The sequence below is a fragment of the Dipteris shenzhenensis genome, chromosome 24, assembly GCF_047967505.1.
Source record: "Dipteris shenzhenensis isolate YYH24624 ecotype China chromosome 24, Dip_SZ_1.0, whole genome shotgun sequence".
NCBI lineage: Eukaryota > Viridiplantae > Streptophyta > Polypodiopsida > Gleicheniales > Dipteridaceae > Dipteris > Dipteris shenzhenensis.
In genome coordinates, this window is record NC_141619.1 from 6,100,941 (window position 1) to 6,121,466 (window position 20,526).

A 20,526-nucleotide genomic window follows, 5' to 3' on the forward strand; every position below is an offset into this window, starting at 1 on the left:
ATCGTCCGGTACAGTTGGTCCTCCATCATGGCATCGAACATCGTCGCTGGCCACTTCTCCATCCCTATGAAGGTAAACTCATGAACCCAAAAAGGGTGCGCGTGGGAGCCCACCACACTAACCGAGCCCCCTTTACGAGGTTGCAAGATCAACAATGGTAAGCTATAGAGGTGACTCGATCCCGCAGGATCTAACCCTGTCACTGACCTAGAATCTCGTCCTCAATCCAACCAGAATCATAGTGCAGGTGTCTCGATCCTCCCGACCACCCCCAAGCATGTGGGCTACAACTCGACTCATCCATAGGCCCGTATCTAACCCAGGCGTCCCATACACCTGAGCCCCCATTCAGAGGACCCTTGATACACCACCTATGATCCGCCATGTAGATGACTAGAGTCTCAGCTTAAGTCCAAGCCCCATCCATCAGTTGAAGAGCGCTCAACTGATCTCCACAATAGCATTGGCCCTCCCTCTATATAGAAAGAAACTAGCTACACATAGCTTTACGCTATGAATAGCTCCCTTTATATAAGGCGAGCACTATGTATGAAGCAATCTCTATATATAGCAATCTTGGTTAAAAATAGCCATCTAGCCCTATGCTATCCCGTAACCCAAGTTCACCTACTACCCAACCCTAGGTACACCATGCACATGACATACTCCCCTTCCTCTAAGAACTCACTCACAAAGTCCGAAAACTCTCTGTTGAAGATGAGTCAATGCCAATAACTATACCCTGACTATCAGTTTGAGCGTGCTATACTTTCCATGAGATTCAAATCAAAGAGAATCTAAGGCCAAAACCACAATCTTTAATAACCAACTCAAGGAAAGTAAATCTCTCAATCTGAACAAGGTTACATATCTTCGAGTATTCTTCTCAAGAAATCAAGTAACTCTTAAATCCATAGAGCTAGTTCCTTTGACATATTCGTACACAAGCAAGGTAAAATCCGTACCTGAAGGTAAATGATTCTATCAACCTTATCTATTGAGTTCTAACTTGGGGATAATCAAGTAACTCTTAAATCCACAGAGCTAGTTCCTTTGACATATCCGTACACAAGCATGGTAAAATCCATACCTGAAGGCAAACGATTCTATCAACCTTATCTATTGAGTTCTAACTTGGGGATTCGCAAAAAAATATTTCATCAAGCTAAATACTTTTTAACTCAAAATCCTAGGTTGAGATCAAGGAATCATTGTTCGAACAACCCCATCAATTGAGCCCCTCCAGGCCAATTTCTGGGTTGCAATTTCTATCAACCCTAATTCTTGAATTACTTGGTATTCAAAAAACCCCTCAACGGAATACCCTTGTAAATCAAATTCTTGGGTTGAAATACATGACAAACTTTCCATCGCATAACAATTTATCCATCTTTCCAAGTCACTTGCTTCAAAAGAAGCATTCTCTGAAGCTATAATCCGTGTCCAAACTAGAACACCAAGAAAAACTGGTAGACCATCAGTTCATACTCATGATGGAAGAATCTTCATGGAAGTATCAATGGGCGAAATTCTGACCAAAGATATGGTCCCCTGATCTATCCTTGGAATGCCCCTACATGAGGATAATCAGTAAAAATTCAGTTGGCTATATCCAATCAATGGTACTATTCTAGACATGTAATAGTCAACCATCATAGGAATAACATCCTATGTGATCCAAAAACTACAGAAATATACAATCCGAGATCTCTTAAAACAAGATCCACTATTGAATATTTGTACCAACAGTGGGGTGCCTAAGATCATAATAATTATTTGTGCTCCTTTGTTGGCTACCCAGCCACCTGGCTCCAACTTATCCTGCATGGGCCATCCACCTTCTTCAATAGGCTCATTCTCCTAAGACTTCAATACCAAACATCAATACTTTGGTTAAGCCTTATACCACACCAAATGGCAGATTATTAATCGAGTCGTGTGACAATATTTAATGAAACTGTCTATGAATGCATAAGCACCAAAAATTACTGAGGCTGTCAAAGCTAGATGTAGAAACCCTACTCTGTACAAATAAGATTTAAGTAATTACTTTAATCTTAGCCAGGAAAAGTATGCAAGGTGGCCTAAAAGAGCTTTATTCTTAAAATATAATGTTGCAGACAATCACGTGTGATCATAATCCCAGAGAAATCATGGCAAACTGATGTACAAGCTGTATTGTAAGCTTGCAGAAGAGAAGAAAAGTACTGGAATACCAGGAGCTGCTTTCAATTTTCATATTTAGCTACCCTCATCTTTTTGTCCAAAAGCTGACCAAAGAGTTAACAAAGCTTTGCGTCCCCAATTCAAATCCTTCTCAAGAACTGAAAGTTTTGGCTCAGGATCTTTGGATGGGTCCTCTACCATTCTATCCATATTGTGGTCCTCTGGATTCTGTACATTACAACCCAAAACTGTAAGAAGATCTCACTGACTTATAAAGCTTCCTGTTGTCCAATTCCTTTTGTCCTGATCAAGAGTCTATAGACAAGGTCTGCAGGAAGTGCCAGTATTAAAAGCAGCATAACAATGAAAACACTTCCATGCAAAAGTCTATCAGATGGTGGACACAGACAACAAAACATCTTATGAAATTTGGTAGGTGCAGTTATCATGGTAAAAAAACACCACTATTAAAATTACAATCCAAGAAAATTTTGAATTACATCATACCTAGGTGTAGTTATCATGGTAAAAAATCCACTATTAAAATTACAATTCAAGCAAAATTTGAGTCACATCATACCCTCTTAAACAACCGTGCAGCTTTAAACATTTGTGATATGTTAAAGACCCTCTAGGCATACAGAACTGACGATAAACAGGTTAAACTTTTCTGCTTAAAAAAACATAGAGAGGAGTTTCGCATACAAAAGAAAACCAGAAAGAGTAGAAAGGGGCTTTGCAAGGCCTTATTTCGAAAAGCTAAAAGTAGATGCAAATATTCCATTTGTTTTGCTTGGCTTTCCCGTCCGTTTACTGCCCACCCAGTTCATCAGTTTAAAGGAGGTAAAAATTGCACACTGGTGGGAAGCTAATAAAATCCATGACCCCTTCACCCAGAGCAAATACAGTTTTCATGTCCTAATAGAGCATCCGCACCTCAGAAACAATAGGCTTGTTGAAGATTGTTAGCTCATGAAGGTCTCAGATTCCTTCTTAGCAGTATGTTAAAGACCCTCTAGGCATACAGAACTGACGATAAACAGGTTAAACTTTTCTGCTAAAAAACCATGGAGAGGAGTTTCGCATACAAAAGAAAACCAGAAAGAGTGGAAAGGGGCGTTGCAAGGCCTTATTTCGAAAAGGTAAAAGTAGATGCAAATATTCCATTTTTTTTGCTTGGCTTTCCCGTCTGTTTGCTGCCCACCCAGTTCATCAGTTTAAAGGAGGTAAAAATTGCACACTATGGTGGGAACCTAATAAAATCCATGACCCCTTCACCCAAAGCAAATACAGTTTTCATGTCCTAATAGAGCATCCGCACCTCAGAAACAATAGGCTTGTTGAAGATTGTTAGCTCATGAAGGTCTCAGATGCCTTCTTAGCAGTATGTTAAAGACCCTCTAAGCATACAGAACTGATGATAAACAGGTTAAACTTTTCTGCTAAAAAAACATAGAGAGGAGTTTCGCATACAAAAGAAAACCAGAAAGAGTGGATGGGGCTTTGCAAGGCCTTATTTCGAAAAGATAAAAGTAGATGCAAATATTCCATTTTTTTTGCTTGGCTTTCCCATCCGTTTACTGCCCACCCAGTTCATCAGTTTAAAGGAGGTAAAAATTGCACAATATGGTGGGAACCTAATAAAATCCATGACCCCTTCACCCAGAGCAAATACAGTTTTCATGTCCTAATAGAGCATCCACACCTCAGAAACAATAGGCTTGTTGAAGATTGTTAGCTCATGGTCCTAGACTATACCGCATGGGTTTGAGGTGTATATCGAGAAGTATTAGATTCCTTCTTAGCAGTATGTTAAAGACCTTCTAGGCATACAGAACTGACGATAAACAGGTTGAACTTTTCTGCTAAAAAAACATAGAGAGGAGTTTCGCATACAAACGAAAACCAGAAAGAGTGCAAAGGGGCTTTGCAAGGCCTTATTTCGAAAAGGTGTAGATGCAAATATTCCATTTTTTTTGCTTGGCTTTCCCGTCTGTCTACTGCCCACCCAATTCATCAGTTTAAAGGAGGTAAAAATTGCACACTATGGTGAGAACCTAATAAAATCCATGACCCCTTCACCCAGAGCAAATACAGTTTTCATGTCCTAATAGAGCATCCGCACCTCAGAAACAATAGGCTTGTTGAAGATTGTTAACTCGGAGTCTAACGGCATGAAGGTCTCAGATTCCTTCTTAGCAGTCTGCTCTCTTCGGTCATTGCTGATCTCACCAGCACCTGATGCCTTTTTTCCAATGTTTGCAGCCACACTGACTGCGTCTCATAAAGTTACAGGAGAAAAAGATATCAGATATCAGATCCTTCTTAGCAGTAATCTCTCGTACGCCCTCCGCTTGCAAGGCACCTGATGCCTTTTCAGTAACACTAACAGCCTCATGACCACATCAGCCTAAATCACATGAGAAATAACTGAAGTATCACAGGACTTACCATCAGAAGGGTCACTAATATCTGGTGCCACAGGAATAATTTTTACAGTGCTTTTATCAGACCAGGAAGCTGAGATAAGCAGTGATGATGAATCCCCTGAAGTTTTTAACACATGATTTGGACCTGGTTGCCACTCGAGTTCTCCCTGTCCGCCAGTAAGAATCATTTTAAATTCAATGCGTTTCCCGACTGAGAGATCCTGCAGCAAACTACAACGGTTTGAAAAGATTTCTTTAACTACTCGCATACATCCTGTGGATGCAATTCTCTCTCTTCACTAGGCACTGGTTGTGACATCATTCAGGATATCAACAAGCATTCAGTTTCAAAAAAGACCACAAAGAGCAAGTAATACTACCCTTTTGCAAATATTTAAAAACATAGTACAGTTTTTTGAAACAAATTAAGGGAACACTTCGAATCCTTTCCAAGTCTGGAGCCACTTTAAGGATGAGGACAATCATAGGGACACACACCAGTTCTGTAGTCCATACATCTCCTTCGGACCATGTCATTGGAATTGCTGATGCTGGATTCCATGCTCCAAATTGCACATCATCACCAACAACACTAAATTGCTGGCCGAACTCACATTTCTTCTGAAGCACAAACTTAACTTTCACAAACGTTGTGCCTTGTGAAAGTGGTTTTAAAAAGTCAATTCCAAGCACAAAAGCATAGAATCCTTGAGCATTTCTATCTATGCCTGGTAATTTACAAAACCACAGAATCAGTTTCCCTTATGAAAAGTACCTGCATTGCTTTCTGCAGTGTCCTCCTGTACCAACAGACACATTATTAGTAATAGAGATGCTGCAGAAAAGGCAACATGTTAGAGGATTTCTATCTTCAGGGCAGATATGACACAGTTTTTGGCAGGCCTCCACATAGAATGGCATCATTCCAGACAACAGATGCTTGAGCAAGTTAGCTCTTGAGACAACCTCAGGAATGAGGACACTAAATCACATAAAAAGCTTCAGAAACCAAAAAATAACACAAATTTTTATTCTAAAAAGAAAACAATCATGTTCTCCCTTCAAAGTATTTGCTTAACGTTAACTCAGATCACAAGCTTTGCAGAACATACTGGCTTGTTTTTCAAAGGGCTTCATGCACCTGCCTATTAAAATGGCAGCGGAAGATGCAAACAAACTGAAATTATAGAGCCACACAGAGAACACTAGAGATAACAAAATGTACCACCACTGATCTGCTGTAAATCAGCCCTTAAACCAGGGCAGCAACTGAAATACAAGATATCTTGAATAAGATAGAAAACAGGAGCTGCAGGAGAGGCTGAACTGAAGCAGAGAAAAAAGGGGGGGAACACAAGAAAGCTGAAGCCTGAGAGCACGGAGGCAGGAGAAGCCTGAAACGAAGAGGCAGGGGCCTGGAGTGAAGAGGCTAGAGGAGCCTGAACTGAGGAGGCAAGAGCCTAGAGAAGAGGAGGCTGAAGGAGCCTGGGTGAAGAGGCAGGAACCTTGGAACAAGGGAACTGTAGAGGCCTGGAGCGGGGAGGCAAGAGCCCTGAAGAGGCAAGATCTGCTGCGGGAGTGTGGGCAGCCAACTGAGCAGTTGAGAGGGGGCTCTGAGGGGATGGTCAGGAGCAGGCTGTATGCTGGAGCCTTGAGGAGCTGCAAGAAGTGATGGAGGAAATGAAGGGAAGGAGGCCCTTTTATAGGGCAGGCCAAGGGGGGGAGTCGGCCAGTTTGGCTGGACCGACCAGCCTGGTCGGTCAGGCCAACTGGGCCGACCAGCTGGTCGGCCAGCCTACCCCCTCTGGCCCCCCTTGCTGCATGGGGGCTGGTCGGCTGGCCACGCCTGGAGATGCTGAATCTCAACACCCCCTCTCAGCTCCAGGGTGTGGCACAAGACCCAGAGAGCTGGTATGACGTTGGAGAAGGGGAGGAGAAACAGATTTGGTAAATATGTCGGCGACGTTGTCGGAAGTGGTGCTGAAGAGGAGCACAATGGTACCGTCAAGAACCTTCTCTCGCATGTAGTGGTACTGAATTTCAATGTGTTTTGTCCGAGCATGAAAGACCGGATTGCGAGCAAGGGCAATACAGCTTTGATTGTCACAAAAAAGTGTGGTAGAAGTGGATTGCTGAAAACCACAATCGAGAAGAAGGCGCCGAAGCCACACAGCCTCACAGGTGGCACTACACATAGCCCGATACTCAGCCTCGGTGGAAGATAGGGCGACCATGGGTTGGCGTTTACTGGACCAGGAGATAGCCGCAGAGCCAAAGGAGAAAACATAGCCCGTGGTAGAGCGGCGAGAATCGGGGTCGCCAGCCCAATCGGAGTCACTCCAACCTCGGAGAGTGAGCGGGGAAGGAGAGGAACCACCGGCAGCATAAAAGAGCCCGAAAGTAGAGGTCCCCTGAAGATAGCGGAGGAGACGTCGAGCAGCTTGCCAATGAGAAAGCGAAGGGGTTTGCATGAAGGTACTGAGGGTGCCGACAGAGAAGCCGAGATCCAGTCGAGTGTTAAGTAGCCAAAGAAGAGATCCAACAAGCTGGCGGTAGAGGGAGGCATCAGGATAAACAATGGACCCAGAAGCAGAGAGTTTAGCGTTGGGATCCATGGGAGAGGTGATGGGCCGACAGTCAGCCATGTGGAAAGTTTCGAGGAGCTCTTGAACATAGCGTTGCTGAGAGACAAAATACCCCCTCTTAGTCTGCCAAATCTCAAGACCCAAGAAAAAATGGAGAAGGCCCATATCCGTCATCTCAAATTCAGTTTGAAGAGCAACTTTAATGGCAAGGATATGATTGGTATGACCCCCGGTGAGGATTAAATCATCCACATAAAGAATGATGAAGGTATGAAGCTGTCCTTCATGAAAAAGATAAAGATTGGGATCAGCCAGAGAGCGAAGAAGTCCTTGGCGGCAGAAGAAGGTATCAATACGCTGATTCCAGGCCCGAGGAGCTTGCTTGAGACCGTAGAGAGCCTTGCGAAGGCGACAGACCATGAAAGGAGAACGAGAATTAATGAAGCCGAGCGGCTGATCCACATATACCTCTTCATGAAGATCACCATTCAAAAATGCAGATTTGACGTCCATTTGAAAGATGGGCCACTGATGGTGGGCGGCAAGAGCGAGGATCGTGCGGATGGTGCTCATCCGGGCGGTAGGTGCAAAGGTCTCTCCATAGTCGATGCCGGGTCGTTGGGCATAGCCTTTAGCCACCAGCCGAGCTTTATACTTGTCGACAGAACCATCAGAGGCGTATTTTGTTTTGAAAATCCACCGGACACCAATGACGGAACGATGTGAGGGACGAGGGACAAGGTCCCAGGTGTGGTTCCGAAGAAGAGCATGAATTTCCGCTTCCATAGCCTGTTTCCAATGAGGCTGGGCCAGAGCCTGAGGAACGGTAGTGGGCTCACGAGTGGCGAGGATGCGAGACATAAGGGCATAATTGACATGAAGGGGATCAGAAGAGGACGGTGGGAGATGGCGATGAGAGTGACGAGGCCCATCATCAGGGGGTGGTTTGGAGTAGGGATCCTCAAGACCGGAGGAGCGGAGAGTATTAATGAGCCATCGCGGAACACGTACCGAGCGGGGTTCCAAAGGAGGAGCAGACGAGGGTGGAGCCGGAGAAGGAGGCGGAGGAGAGAGAATAGGAGGTGATGTACCGGGGGACGAGGCAGGTGGAGGGAGAGAGGGCTCCGAAGCATCGGACGGATCTCCAAGAACAGGAGAAGAGTCGGAGGATGTCGGAAGGACTTGCTCGTCGAAAAGAACATCCCTGCTCACGGAGATAATGCGGCGGTGAGGATCATAGAGGCGATAGCCAGTGGAGACGGAGTTGTAGCCTACGAACAAGAGCTTGTGGGACTTAGGATCAAGCTTTCCACGATCAGATTTAGGAATATGAACATAAGCATCACAACCAAATACTCGAAAATGGGAAACATCGGGCTTAGATCCATAGTAAGCCTGATAAGGGGTCATGCCTGGGACTGCTGATGTCGGAGAGCGGTTAAGAGTATGGATGGCGGTCATCATGGCCTCGGCCCAAAGAGACTGAGGGAGTTGACTGTGAGTGAGCATGGTCCGAGCCATTTCAACACCGGTACGATGTTTACGTTCAACCACACCATTATCAGAAGGGGTACCTGTGTTGGCAAATTCCCGTTTGACACCATGACTACTCAAGAACCGATCAAACTCGAGAGAGGTGAATTCACCACCTTTATCAGCACGAAGAATTTTGAGGGAGTGATTGGATTCTTTTTCCACCATGGCTAGCCAGGTCTGGAAACGACTGAAAGCCAGATCCTTGTGGGAAAGAAAATAGATCCAAGAGTAGCGACTGAAATCATCAACAAGGAGCATGTAGTACGAGGCTCCCCCAAGGGACATAATCTGCATAGGGCCACATAGGTCGAGGTGAACAAGACCAAGCGGAACAGTGGCACGGCGAGAGGCATGATGAGCGAACGGCTCGCGATGTTGTTTGCCCAATATGCAAGAGGGACAGAGACCTTGGCGAGTGCCGACGTTAGGGAGGCCGAGGACAAGCTGATCACGGAAAGCACGATGAAGAGCATCAATGTGTAAATGACCAAACCGATAATGCCAAAGGTCACCAAGAGAGGTTCCTGTAAGGGAGGGAAGGGCAACAAGCTTGTAGATACCATTAGTAGAATGGCCGGTCCAAACCGGCTGTCCGGTGGCACGATCGCGGATGGTGACAGAGGGTTCTTCAAACTCAACTTTCATATTGTTTTGACAAATCTGATGAACCGAAAGGAGATGAAAGCCGAGAGACGGAACATAAAGAACACGAGAAGAGTGTTTACCCCCTTTGCCATCAGGAATAATATCAAGAGAGCCCTCTGAATGAACAGGAATAGAGTGCTTATCGCCGATGCAGACACGACCAGAATGAGGAGTGAGATCCTGGAGCAGTGAGGAGGAGGGGGTCATATGCCGAGAGGCCCCACTATCAACAATCCATTCACGAGCATCGGAGCTATGGAGAGCCAATGACTCTACTGCAGGAAGGGGGACCGAATTCAAGAGCTCAAGGTGAACAAATGCAGGAGTAGGGGTAAGGGAAGCATCAGCCGCAGCGGCCAGAGGTGCGTCAGCTCGTTTGTGTTTGCGGTATGGACAATTGCGCCAATAATGGCCAGGAGTGCCACAGTGATTGCAATTACCTTTGGGAGCAGGACGGTCACTGGAGGGACCTGAAGGAGATGAGTTATTGGCAGAGGACGGGGCATTCTTGGATCGTGATTTGGGACGATGGGCCACAAGAGCCTCAGAAGAACCATCAGAGGTTTTAGTGAACTGTTCCTCCTGATCCATCATCATGGGGACAAGTTCCTCCCAAGTGATGGTGCTGAGGCGGCCGGAGGTAATAAGAGAAGAATAGAATGCTGCATATCAACTGTCAGTAATAACATGAGATAAGAGAGTAATAGCCATATCTTCGGAGGAGATAGCCTTGCCTGCATGGAGGATGTCCTGATGCATGCTCTGCATTTTGTTGATGTGGTCCCGTATGGAAGGAGAAGTAGTTGGATCGAGGCGACGAAGCTGAACTTCCAAGGAAATACGTTTCATGGGAGTGACGCGAAGATACATGCCATCAAGAAATTCCCAAATAGCACGTGCAGAAGTAAGATGCTTGATATGATTGAGAACCCCTGGTTGACAATTGAGAAAGATGAACGAGCGTACACGAGCATTCAATTTATCCCAGATAAGAGAAGCATGTGGCTCCTCCTCAGGTGACGGACGAGGGATCCCGGGATCAACAAACTCAGCAAGATCATAAGATTCCAATACAGACGCCATCTGAATTTTCCAAAGAGAATAATTGGTCCCATCTAACTGCCGAGCATCTGGAAATGTAGGAAGAGTGGGAATACGTACAGGCTTGTCAGACTCTTGAAAGAAACTGGACATAGGAGATACGCAAAGATCCGGAGTAGAATCCTTTGTTTCATCAGCCATAACTGAAAACAGGGAATGGACAGCAACAAGGGGCTGAAGAGAACGGGGCTGGTGAAAAGATCAAGGTCTAGAACAGGGCCAATCTCAACAATCGAACCCAAAGATCAAGAGCCAATAAGTTCTGCCAGAAACCCCTGAATAAAGTCGTACGGGTGAAGACGGGAGCCGACCCGATGCGCGATGAAGGAAGGGGGGGAGAGGCTCTTGATGAAGCCGTAGGCTGCTATTCATAGCCCGGGGTACCGGGAAAAAAAAATATATATATAGGGAGGGGAGAAGAGAGCTCTGTAGTCAGTGGGAAGGAGAGTTGCTGACGAGGACAAACTTCTTCAACTTCATCAATATAGAAGTTCCCAGATCAGAGAGTAACCTGGTGCTCTGATACCATATTAAAATGGCAGCGGAAGATGCAAACAAACTGAAATTATAGAGCCACACAGAGAACACTAGAGATAACAAAATGTACCACCACTGATCTGCTGTAAATCAGCCCTTAAACCAGGGCAGCAACTGAAATACAAGATATCTTGAATAAGATAGAAAACAGGAGCTGCAGGAGAGGCTGAACTGAAGCAGAGAAAAAAGGGGGGGAACACGAGAAAGCTGAAGCCTGAGAGCACGGAGGCAGGAGAAGCCTGAAACGAAGAGGCAGGGGCCTGGAGTGAAGAGGCTAGAGGAGCCTGAACTGAGGAGGCAAGAGCCTAGAGAAGAGGAGGCTGAAGGAGCCTGGGTGAAGAGGCAGGAACCTTGGAACAAGGGAACTGTAGAGGCCTGGAGCGGGGAGGCAAGAGCCCTGAAGAGGCAAGATCTGCTGCGGGAGTGTGGGCAGCCAACTGAGCAGCTGAGAGGGGGCTCTGAGGGGATGGTCAGGAGCAGGCTGTATGCTGGAGCCTTGAGGAGCTGCAAGAAGTGATGGAGGAAATGAAGGGAAGGAGGCCCTTTTATAGGGCAGGCCAAGGGGGGGAGTCGGCCAGTTTGGCTGGACCGACCAGCCTGGTCGGTCAGGCCAACTGGGCCGACCAGCTGGTCGGCCAGCCTACCCCCTCTGGCCCCCCTTGCTGCATGGGGGCTGGTCGGCTGGCCACGCCTGGAGATGCTGAATCTCAACACTGCCCTTATTCTAATGTATGTTAAGAAGATATCCATTGCTAATACAAGTCCTAACTTCCACAACACTGGAATAAATAAACCAGCAAGCAATCAATTGCTCATGAAAATGATATGTTTTTTGGTCAAACAAATCAACATCCAATCCATTACTGACAAACGTGCAATCCATGCTGCAATATTTAGCCAATGTTAACATAGTTCTATAAAAGGCTCTTCTTACAGATGTCCAATCCGTCGTTTAAAAAATCTGTGTAGAAAACCTGCGGCTTTATCTCTTCTTCAAGGAAACTGACAGATGATGGCAATGTACTTGGATGGTCATATGCACATCTTAAACCTGTTCTTTGGCAAAGGAGTCGATACACCTATTTTCTGGGAGAAAATCTACTGACAACATGCATAAGACGCTAAGGCCCACTATTGCATAGACTCTTTAAAACTGTGGCAATCAGGACTTTGCTAGTGAGTCCCTTTCTATGGGCTGGAGGTTATTCCAAAACTAAGCGGCTAGCATGTGGTCACATTGGCATTCCCTCAAAATCTGGTAACAACTCTGTTCCTTAATCACAAAAGCCCTCAAATTGTGCCAGGAGCACAATACCCTTAATAGTGGATTATGGATCTCTTAAATGCCACCTGATCTCCTGCTGACCTAAACTTGGATAGGCTAGATTATCACTATATGGTATTTCCATAGGGGTTGCATGGGGCAGCTCAGGCGCTTGGTGCACAACTTCTTGTAGGCAAGATTAGATAGCACCTAGAACACTAGAGTCAAGTCGCTTGTGGCAAACATTGATCCCGTCCCAAGTAGAGGGAGGCCTTGGCATCATTGATCGAGAATGTAGAGTAGAGCCTTGCTAGGCAAGCTAGTAGTGGGTGGTCTCACCCCGAGATTGGAGCCATGGAAGCTCTTGCTTCAGAGAGGGCTTCTTAGGAACACCCCCAACATAGGAAGATAGTGGTAGTAGTCTTTTTGGTGGATCTTCTCAAAGGCCCCCTCACCAGGAACGGGTCACCGTTGATGAGGAGTCTATATAAAGTTTGGCAATGCTTGTCTAGGGGACTCATCCGAGCGAACCCTCGGTGTTGAAAGGAGTGGGGGCACCAGGCCCTCCTCTGGCATCAAGAGGTTCGAGACCTGGAGGGCTACACGTTGGAGCAGTGTTTGGGTGCGGGCACAATGGGACGGTGGCCCGGCTAGTGAAACCTTAACCGCACCTCAAACTCAAATCACACTTCAGCAAGAGTGCCCACAGGTGGCTGGAATCCAAATCATAGCAATAGTAACCAATTCGCAGCATTGAAGAACAAGTCCATATCCCATCATTCCCGTTCTTTGATCGTGGAAGAACAAAGATAAAATACATAGCAATATTCTCCGATGGCCTTTGCGGTATTGGAAGCGGCATTAGGAGTCTTGGAATCTTTTGTCTGTCATACTTAACCTTTTGGCATGTAAGACATTCGGTCACGAACTTGTGGATATCTTTCCACATTCTTGGCCAAAAGAAGTACCTCTCAATAGCTTGGGTAGTAGAAGAAATACCTTGATGACCTACATATGGAGGGGCATGCGATTCTTCCAAAACTTTGATCTAGATCTCCTCCTTTTTCATCCATGAGGAGAACGTTCTTTGAATGTGGAAGAAAAAGAGGAAAAAGAAGAAGAAGAATTGTTGGAAAAGTGCTGGCTGGACTTGGGGATCTTTGCCCATGCTTTTTACTCCGTCTTCTATGGGGCTTTGGGCTCCTCCCCTTTCTCTTGAAGCATAGTACTTTCGGGATGGTAACTCGGGGACACCTTCTTAAAGAATGGGGTTGCCTTGGGGATTTTTTAAAGGCAAGAGGAGTAGGAGAACGCCTTTGATTAACTTCTTTTTGCTTGGACATAATATCCTCACACAAGTGCTAAAATCAAGGTAACTGCTTTAACGACTGGTACTCCTTGATTCTTGCCTTGACAAATTCATCATTTAGATCATTGTCAAGTCCTATGGGACGCTTCTAATTGGGCCTACTGGCTAAACTGCATGTTCCAAAACCATTATGTGCAAGATGAAAAATCAAACTTGCACTAATTCGAAGCTTGGCTGAGCCAAAAAAAACAACCAATTGCAAAGCCCCCACTCCTCTCAAGGAGGTAAACGTGTAACATGTGAAGACATAAGCTGGCCCAATGCCCTATGAAGTAAGGGTGGGTGTAACCGGCCGTCAGGAATCCAAAGGGCAGTAATCCTCATCTACTCAGTCATAAACCTCATAAATAGCCACAATGCAAGCTTTAATCACTTCAACCACTTAACAATACTTAAAAATAAACTTCAACAACAACAATGGGGAGGCTAGAATGCCCCTGCTCTAGGAAAACAGTACACAATACACCCACTGGCCCCAAATGCCTTGGCGCCCCTTTTGGTATTTATTTAATGCTTCTAAATGAAAATTCTTTACACCACGGGCTCACCCTTGTACCGTTCCTCTCTGCAAATCCTCTGACTATCTTCTATGCATCTATTCCACAATGCACCACTAGGATCCAACTGGCAAGGCAATCTTAGGCATCCACTTCTAACTTGACCCAATTGAAAGGCATCCAAGCATCCAAACCACTAGCAAACTGTGCTCAAAGCAGCCTCAAGGCTTTCACATGCAGCACACTAAACCTCTGGCCTTTCCCTAGGCACACCCTTTGCTTTTGAGTGCTTGCTTAAGCTTGTGGGGACCAAAAAGGACTCCAAACACAAGAAATACATAGCAGATAGCTTCAAAATAAGAAATGACAATCAAATGATGACAATAACCAAATACCCACTATCCATGGTAGAGGGTCAAACTCAATCCTCGCGCCTATCCCTTGGCGAAGCTCCCAACAGGGTGTAGGTGTCTTCCAGCCTCCACGAGAAGAGAGAAAGAACAAATAGAAGGCGGAAGGGGGGCAAGCAAAGAGTTGGAGAGGCTAGGGTCCATAGATCTGCTGCGAATGGCAAGGAGAATCCGTACAGAAAGGGTACTCTGCCTCGGGATCTGTGCCTTGCTGTGATCACCTCGGAATCCGTGCCAAAGTGTCTGTACAATCACCTCAAGAGTCACACCTGAAGTCTGTACAGCTGTATGACAGCCGTACATCTGCCTAGAGAGGTGTGCCTACACGCATGCAGCCTCGGGTTGCGTGCAGGAGCTGGAGCAGTCGACAGAGCAGCAGCATGCAGGTGCAAGAGCAACAGAAAACTGGCTGGGAGAGCAAGAACAAGCAACAAAAAACAGCTCCAAGAGCTTCTGCCAACTGAGGATGCTCCAGGAGGGTGAGGGAGAGAGATGGTAGGTTGAGGGAAGCACGTGCATTTGGATGCATGCCACTTGGCCCTTCATTAAAGACCATACCAAGGACAATGTTGGTTGTCCTTGGGCCCGACTTCATAACCCCTCTTAAATGCCTATGCCTTGCCCCTAGGACCTAGTGGGTGCACTTAGAAATTGCCCCTAGGGACCTCTAGAAGTCTGCACTTCCTCTAGCCAGTCCCTCACGGCTAAACTATTACTAGACTCAACCACAATTAACCCCGTGTTGAGTTACATTAAACTTTACATCACTTTTCCCGTCCCCGTGATAGTGGGAGTGGCTTTTGGTTGTATGACTCATCCAATAATCCGAGATTCAGGCCCAAAACTCATCAATATAGGAGATGGCAGCTCCAAACTCTCAGACTGAAGCATGTCCACGATGGTTGCTGATGGGTGGGTTGCCCATTGGCTCGTGGTTGAGGTAGATATGAGTGGATGGAATATACCTCCAATGTGTGGAGAGAGACCTCAAGATGATCCTGCACTGCTTGTGGAGCTGCCCCATAGCACAGAGGATCTGGCAGGGAGCCCTACGAATGTGGCTAAGATGTAGAGGATGTAGCGAGATTTCACATGGGCATGACTACCTAGCTGACAGAGGGGGGTGATGCCTTCTCGATAGACGTAGATACACCACCCTACAAGATCCAAGGACAAACGGTCCTAAAGATTGAAATACAAGGCGTGACTCCTTCCCGTCAGTGGCCCATGATCCTCACCCAAAGGACAACATTCAAAAGACGTTGTCCAACCTCATGACTTGAAACACCTAGGTTGCCCATTGCAATTTGGTGATGGGAGGCCACTAGGTCCCTCCAATAGTCACCCTCATTGCCATAAGGATGAGAAATGACCTAAACAGCGGGTATCCGCAGCGGAAGATTGATAGATGGGCCCGAGAATTGACGGAGCAGTGTTTTGACTTCTTTACTTGTGTGTACTCAACAAACATGTGTGTGTGTGTGTGCAAGCCAGCAAATAGACAATGTTCCAAGAGAGACATAGAACCAACATAAGATATATTCCTGTCCACAAAAAGACACAATATAAAAGAGTTAGAGCCCCAGCAAACCGTGGTCCTCTTTCCTTACCAAAAATTGTCCAACTATCTCCTTAGACACTTCTAGATTCCTGATCCCACGAGCTCCTCGTCGAGCTTCTATAGACTTAATCACCGTGCCTTGATCCCTGCAACTTGCTGCCTGAACTGTCAACCTAGGTGGTAAGATATACTTCTGTCCACAAAAGGACACAGTACAAAAGAGTCAGGGTCCCACCAAACTGTGGGACTTCTAGATCCCTGAGCATTGCAGCTTGCTGCCCTAGCTGTCCGCCTAGGTGTGCAGCCCCTTCCAAGCTCCGTCTGCAACTTTGTACCCTTCTGTACCCTTCTCCTTCCTTCTCTTCGTACCTTCCGTAACCTCCCGTACCTCTGTACCTTCCGTACGTAACCTTCCATACCTTCGATATGTAACCTTCCATAACTCTCCCATCATACCTTTCGTACCTTCCCGTACAGCCTCACTAGTACCGTCCCTTCCGTACAGCCTCCCCGTATCTTCCGTACCTCTCCCGTACAACCTCTCATGTACAACCTCCGTACCTTTTGTACCGTACCTCCCCGTACAGCCTCTTCCGTACATCCGTACAACCGTACCTCTAGTACATCCTCTCCCGTACCTCCCGTACAGCCGTACAGCCATACCTCTACCCGTCAACACCTTTCCATCCTCAATATCTCCCGTCCGTACCTAGTCTAGTCTAGTCTAATCCTAGTCTAGTTCTAGTCCTCCCTAACCCCGAGTTGGGCTAAACCCCCAACCCAACCTGGGGGTTAGGTTAAGCCAGGGGGTTCATCATACAACCAACTATGGATTGCCCTACCCTCTCCTCCAAGTCCCCCTCAACCCCCTCAACTCCTTCAACATCCATCAGGACTCGGTACTCTATAGTTGCAGCCATGACACCCTCTCCATACGCACGGAATTACCAACAAGAAGGCTCAAAACGGCCCATCCTCGGGCAACAGGATCAGATTTTTTATTTGCAACAGGCAGTGAGAGAGCTACGATTGGAGCTGGCAGAAGTAAAGGCCCGACCTCACATCTTGGAAGGGCCTGGTAAGCAGGCAGTAATTGATGAGGCTGTAAAATCTTGTAAGGATTCCCCCCCTACCCCCCAGCTAGTCTCTACAGTCAAAGATCTTGTTCACACTGAAGTACAAACTGCGAGGAAGGAAGTGTTTGTGGAAGTGGACAACAAAGCAAGTAAGTCTGATATCCAAGCAGAGATATCCAAGCAGAGATTAAAGAACATGAAGCTAGATGTGATAATGCGCTAAAGATCAGAATAGGGGGGCTCCCAAAAGATTGGTACAAAGAGGAGGATACATATAGTGAAATATTGACAAAGATCAAATCAAGTTTGCCCAACATCGAATGGGTGAATGATGATGAGCAGGATGATGATGACTCCAGGCCAGCTTCTATTTTGCACTATAGAGGTCATGCAATCCTTACACTGAAGTCAAAAGATATGCGGATCAAGCTTCTTCGACAATCTTACAAGCTGAAGGGCACCAAAGTATGGATAGCAGAGGAGCTTACACAAACTCAACTCAAGATTAAGGCAACTGAATTAGCTAAAGTCAGGGCTGCCAGAAAGGATGGAAAATGGGCAGCTTATCATGAAGGGGTAGCACTTATCAGAGAGTTTAAATCAAAACCAAAAGACTCTCAGTCTTAAACTGATGTATGGCTGTTTACTCTTCCAGAATATCATGTAGGTACTCTAAATAATTGGGGCTGCTTTTTGCACTCCTTGGGAGTTGCCATTTGCCCTCCCTAAAGCAGATGTACTAGAGGGTTTCTTGCTGTCCCATAGACCTTTTGGTCTCCAGTGGACGTTAATAGCCTTTCTTTCTTTCTTCTTTCCGCAGCGGCCCAAAGGTTGCTAACCTGCTGCTCCAGTCTGCTGGAGATGTGCTGCTCTAGTGGATGTGATCCCTCTACCTATGCTGCCCTAGAAGACAGCCAAGGGTGAAGCTCTTCCTCGAGTTCTTTCTGCAGTACACAGCTCCTCTTGGTCCTCTAGGATGTAGGCCCCAAGCCTTGCTGCTTTGCTGCTCCAGTCTGCTCCTAAAGTCTGCATACAATGGATGCATTATGAGCCTCAAGGGCTCTCTTCATATAGGGGTTGAAGGCCCCCCAAACTGGCCGACTTGCAGCCCTTCCCAACCGACTTGGGGCTCCCTTCTGGTCGACCAGCAGCCCCCAACCAAACAACGGGGGTCAGCCTGGTTGTCTGCCTTGACCAGGGTTGTTGGCCCTCCTGTCCACATGGCAGCCAGCCAGTGGATCAGGCTATTCCAGCCATAGTTTGGCCCTTTTCTGGCCATGGACCAGGTCCATATGTCCTGCAAAACATGTGCCTGCATGGTCTAATATGCTCGCCATCTGCCAGGCCCTGTTCAAGTTCTCGGACCCTTGCCAAGTACCCATACATATGCTGCCAACAGTCCATACTGTCCTTCCTATAGGGGCCTCTTGTATAAAGAAAGTACTTGGAGACAAATAAAACAACACTGAAGACTAACGATAGCTGAAGAAGAAATATATATCACCAAAGGAACTCAATACAAGATAAGAGATATCTGAGAAAGAAACTGTGGAGGAAGCAAACAGCAGTCCTCCAGAGCAGCCAACTGAAGTGGGCTCTGCACTAGCTCCACAAGCTGGAACTGAACCAAATCTGAGTCAGCAACCTATTGCCAGAAGAGCAAAGGATTGCTGCAGATCTGGAGGAAATAATACAGCAGCAGTAGAGAAATAAGTCGATACTGATCTGGAGCAGCAGCAGTAGAGAAATAAGTCGATGCTGATCTGGAGCAGCAGCAAGAGAGGATGATGAAGCGGAGACAGAGGAGGCAGAGATGCTGGAGCTGAAGCAGAGGAGGCAGAGATGCTGGAGCGGAAGCAGAGGATGCTGGAGAGGATGCAGGGGATGTTGGAGAGGATGCAGGAGTGGAGGCAGAGGATGCTGGAGAGGATGAAGAGGATGCAGGAGAGGATGCAGAGGATGCTGGAGAGGATGCAGGAGTGGAGGTAGAGGAGGCAGAGGCAGCAGAAATGCTGGAGCGCAGGTGTGCAGCAGCCTGTTCCAAAAAAAGTGAGTTAGTAGCCAAGGGGCTACTGCCTTTTATAGGCCTGACCCATCTGGTCGGCTAATTCTGGTCGGTCAAGTCGGCCATTTCTGGTCGGCCAGTTATGGCCTTTCTGGCCATTTGTTTAGCCCTGACCTCTGTGTTTGGAGATTTGCCAGTTTTGGCCTTTCTGGCCATTGGTTTGGCCCTGACCTCTGCGTTTGGAGATTGCCTGTCTTAACATCCCCTCTCAATGTCCAAGGTAGAATGGTTCCAGGGGTGATCTATCTTCTTCATCAGCCCTTTTTAAAAAAAAAAAAATTAAAAGAGGGTTTTCATTTAGATGGAGATGCCTACAAAGTAGGTTTTCATCTTCGCTAAATGCCCAGTAGTGATGGTACAATCATAGAGTACAGAAAGAGAGGTGCTTAACGAGTGCCCTCGCAGGGGATTTGTTCACTTCCTTTAAGCACTAGTATACAAATACTGCTAAGGAGAAGGAGGCGGTACACCAATCCCAAGCCGTGGGCTAAGATGCTCAAGAATAGGTCAGTTAACCGGCTTGGTAAGAATGTCAGCATGATTATCGGCAGCTGGAACATATATCAATCGAATAGTACCCAATTCCACTTGCTCGCGAGTACAATGAAAGTGTACGCCAACATGTTTGGTGCGGTTGGAGAAAATGGGATTGCTGACGAGAGCGATGGCACTTTTGTTGTCGACGTAGAGGACCGTTGGTTCAGTACAAGGAAAGTGTAGCTCTGCCAGAAACTGCCAGAGATATATGGCCTCTGTGGTACAATCATACAAGGTCCGGTATTCAGCCTCAGTAGAAGAGCCAGCAACAGTTTCTTGTTCACGGCTGGACCAAGAGACAGGTGCCGAGCCGAACGAGAAAATGTAGCCGCCATGAGAACGGCAATTGTCCGAGTCAGCCCAGTCGGAATCAGTGTATCCCTGTAGTGTTAGTCCTGGTCTGAAATGTAAACCATAAGAGTAAGTACCACGTATGAACCACAAGATACGAATACATACATGCCAATGAGTGTGCTTGGGTTCATTAAAGTACTGACTGAGAATAGAAACAGAGTAAGAAAGATCCGGACGAGTGTGAATGAGCCAGAGCAGCTTGCCAACAACTTGACGATAGAGATGTTCATCAAAGGGAGGACACTCCAAGTCCTTTGAGAGCTTGACTGTGGGATCCAAGGGAGTGGCAGCTGGCTTAGGCTCGTGGGGGATGATTTGAAGAGCATATTTCTGTTGAGAAACAAAGATACCACCAGAATGCTGGACAACTTCCATGCCCAAGAAATACGAGAGA

At 46.6% G+C, this 20,526-nt stretch overlaps 1 protein-coding gene across 6 annotated transcripts in view; it reads right to left on the reverse strand.

Annotated features, from left to right (window-relative positions):
* Positions 1–2,087: 2,087 nt before the first annotated feature.
* Positions 2,088–20,526, reverse strand: part of LOC147886129 (uncharacterized) — a 28,373-nt gene continuing 9,934 nt past the window's right edge. For 2 of the 6 annotated variants that reach the window (XM_087395669.1, XM_087395666.1), the window contains 5 exons: positions 5,371–5,395; positions 5,094–5,251; positions 4,618–4,816; positions 4,292–4,440; positions 2,088–2,394 (listed from right to left, as the gene is read on the reverse strand). In XM_087395669.1, the coding sequence (XP_087251795.1) occupies positions 2,242–2,394; positions 4,292–4,440; positions 4,618–4,816; positions 5,094–5,251; positions 5,371–5,395 (684 nt within the window). In that variant the 3' untranslated portion in view covers positions 2,088–2,241. Of the gene's footprint in view, positions 2,495–4,291; positions 4,441–4,617; positions 4,817–5,093; positions 5,252–5,370; positions 5,396–20,526 lie in introns of all 6 variants that reach the window. The other 4 variants (XM_087395672.1, XM_087395671.1, XM_087395668.1 and 1 more) reach the window with 4 other exon arrangements.